This window comes from Nematolebias whitei, chromosome 6, assembly GCF_014905685.2.
Source record: "Nematolebias whitei isolate Nwh7 chromosome 6, NemWhi1, whole genome shotgun sequence".
NCBI classification, from domain to species: domain Eukaryota; kingdom Metazoa; phylum Chordata; class Actinopteri; order Cyprinodontiformes; family Rivulidae; genus Nematolebias; species Nematolebias whitei.
In genome coordinates this window covers 44,222,450-44,225,809 of record NC_056503.1, presented here as the reverse complement: position 1 = coordinate 44,225,809, position 3,360 = coordinate 44,222,450, and the positions used below count along the sequence as shown (strand labels likewise).

Here is a 3,360-nt window from a genome sequence, read left to right as displayed (position 1 = left end):
AGCAGGCCAGGCCACCGGGAAATGTTCCGGTGCTCCCGATGGCCAGTCTGCCCCCCCCAGTACAATGCTCTGGTCGGTCGCCTTCCATCAATCAACCAATCGTGTGTCGTGTACAATCTTACGTTGAAAACCGCCGCAAGAGTGAGTCCACAAAAGTCGAACTGCAAAGTATCGAGGACTGTACACTCAATTTACAACAAATTTTTTAACACAAATAGCTAATCAGCCAGTTTAATGGCAGCAACGCAATATCTTTAGGCATGGAGATGTGAAGACAAATTTCTGAAGCTCAAACTGGACATCAGAACGGCAAAGAAAAAGGATTTAAGTGAATCTGAATGTGGTGAGGTCGTTGGTATTTCAGAAACTGCTGAGTTACTGGGAGTTTTAAACAAAAACATTTATAGGGTTTAAAGAGAAAGGCCCATAGTAAAGAGAACATATCCAGTGGCTGTTGGGTGGTCAGGCCTTGGTAATGTCACAGGACACTGGGCCGACTGGTTGGAGGAACAGTAGCTCAAAATACCACTTGTTACAAGCAAAGGTATGCAGAATACCATCTCTGAACAGAGGAAGACGACGCCAGGCGCCTGTTTCATCAGCTAATACAGAAAACTGAGGCTACAGTTCACACAGGCTAACCACTGGCCAATAAGGGGTGTGAAAAACACTGCCTGTTTGAAAAAGAACTGTAAACATTGGGAATGAAAATCCCAGAAGATCAGCAGTTTCTAAAATGCTCAGAAATGCCGGTCTGACACTTACAATCGCGTCATATCTGGAGCCATTTAAACCCCCTATTGTTCTGTTGCCCGGTTTAAACTTCAACAAGTCGTCTTTACGGCCTCAACACGCCCAAAGGCACCGAGTTCCTGCCGTGTGTGTGGCTGCTGTTTGTGTTAACAAGCAATTAAACAAGTAGACGTAATCAACTGGCCGTGAGTGTATTTAGGCTGTACCGATTAAAGAATTTAAGAGAACCGTACGGAAGTCATGAAGTCAAGAAAAAAGATTGGCGCAAACTATTTTTTTCCTTGAAAATCAGTGACTTCTAAAAAGATGAAAACATTAGGGGTCAAACCAAAATGCAATATAAACAATTTACAAAGTAATTAGAACTGGCATTAGATTACCGAGAACATCAATGTTGTTTTAATGGTAAATTTGACCGTGGTAAATCCAACGGTAGTTTAATGGATCCAACAATACTTTAACAGTAAACTTAACTGTAGTTTACCAGTTAATCTGACAACCATTTACTGGTTAATCAGATGTTTTTAAAATAGTAAATCTGACGCCATTTTAATTGTAAATCTGACAGTTTATTAGTTAGTCTGACATTAGTTTATCGGTTAATCTGACACTGGTTTAATGGTTAATTTGACATTAGTTTAATGGTAAATCTGACATTGGTTTGTTGGTTAATCTGACAGTGTAACGATTAATCTCAAATTAATTTAATTGTAAATCTGATATTTTAATGGTAAACGACATTAGCTTAACTACGATAATTTTGACACTAGTTTAACGGTAATTCTGACATTAATTTAACGGCTAATCTAACATTAGTGTAATGGTAAATCTGACATTAGTGTAATAGTAAATCTAATATTAGTTTATTGGTTATTCTGACATTAGTTTAACGATTAATCTCAAGTTAATTTAATTGTAAATCTGATATTTTAATGGTAAATGACATTTGTTTAACTACGATAATTTTGACACTAGTTTAACTGTAATTCTGACATTAATTTAACAGGTAATCTGACATTAGTTTAATGGGTAATCTAACAGTGTAATGGTAAATCTGACATTAGTGTAATAGTAAATCTAATATTAGTTTATTGGTTAATCTGATATTAGTTGAACGGTAAATCTGATATTAGTTTAATGGTAAATGACATTAGTTTAACTGTAATTTTGATATTAGTTTAACGGTTAATCTGACATTAATTGAAGGGTTAATTTGACATTGGTCAAACAGTAAATATAACATTAATTTGACAGTAAAATTGATTCTAGTTTAACAATGAATCACTTTAGTTTTATGGTAAATCTAAATAACGTTTAACAGTAAGTCAAACAGCTATTTTAAAGCTATTTTCCACCCTTTAAAACCCATAAAGAAAAAGAAATAAAGCTTTTTTTTTTTATATAAAGTCATGACAAAGTATTTTTGTGTTGAGAAGAATTTTTGTATTTGTGGCTCACAGAATTTTGTTTTGTTCTAAAATAAAAAAAAAAAAAACATCTAAAATCCTGCTTCCTGCGTTAAGTTTGTCCTTCAGGGCTTCTGTAGAATACTTTCTGACGTAGACCAACCAGTAGTTTCTGTTTATGCAGTTTATAATAACAACAGAACAGTCACTACTAATCTCTTTAAAATGTGTTGTCTGTTTTAAATGTATTTCCATAAAACATTTTGTTTGTGTGGCATGGGGTGGATTTATAGTCGAGGGCAAAGCCCCCCTCTGGACCCCACTTGAGGACACCCCTGCCACCCTCACCCTGTCAGCTGTTTTATTTTTCTGAGTCTTTTAAAAACTAAAGTGAACTTTGTTAATCCCGTCACAGCAGTTTAATGCGGGTTTAAGGACCAGACACACACGAAGCAGCAAACAGCACCCCCACTCGAGTCTTACCAGCTTTGGGGTGTATCTGGGTCCACTTTCCATGTAGTCCATCATCAGACCTCCAGTCTGGAACAAGTTTATTTAAAATAAAACCCAAAACTCCAGAGCTTTTACTCCTCTTGTCTGTCTGGGCTTCCGTAGAAGGCTGCTCTCCCACCTGCAGGCCCGAAGCTTCCCGAACAAATAAACCTTAAAAATTAAATAAAACCGAAAATAAAACTTATTTAAAACCTTTTTAAAACAGATCTCCGCTCGTTTCGAGGCGTTTCTGCTCAGACTGTGTTCACCTGTCGGGACTACACGACACCGCCGGACGGAAAAAACCCCTTTTCTTCCGGACCTGCAGGTTTCTGAGGGCGTGTCTCCTCCCACTGATACACCTGTACACACTTCCTGTTTACCTGACAGCCGAGAACAAACAATAAAAACAACTCTGTTTCGACAAATAAAAAGTAAACAGTACACACCATGAGACGGTTTAGTGCCTTGGATCAGAGTCCAGGTGAGTTTTGATGTGAAACACCACCTGCAGGTTTTATTCAACTCTTTTTATGTCGTCAGTTTTTTCGCTGCCTTTTCTCAGAATCAGTCACATGATCTTATCTTCATGAATATTATGAAACAAGTGACTCATTTTCCTGTGTCATCTTTTTTTTAAACTTCCGGAGACAGTTTCAGTAAAATAAATAAATAAATAAATAAAGTAAATTTGTACGCATCCTTTATG

General features: G+C 36.9%; 1 protein-coding gene across 1 annotated transcript in view; it reads right to left on the bottom strand.

Annotated features, from left to right (window-relative positions):
- st14a (ST14 transmembrane serine protease matriptase a) overlaps positions 1-2,978 on the bottom strand; it is a 21,834-nt gene extending 18,856 nt beyond the window's left edge. Inside the window, exon 1 of the mRNA XM_037677646.1 lies at positions 2,643-2,978. Within this exon, the coding sequence (XP_037533574.1) occupies positions 2,643-2,687 (45 nt within the window). The 5' untranslated portion in view covers positions 2,688-2,978. The remainder of the gene's footprint in view (positions 1-2,642) is intronic.
- Positions 2,979-3,360: the final 382 nt, after the last annotated feature.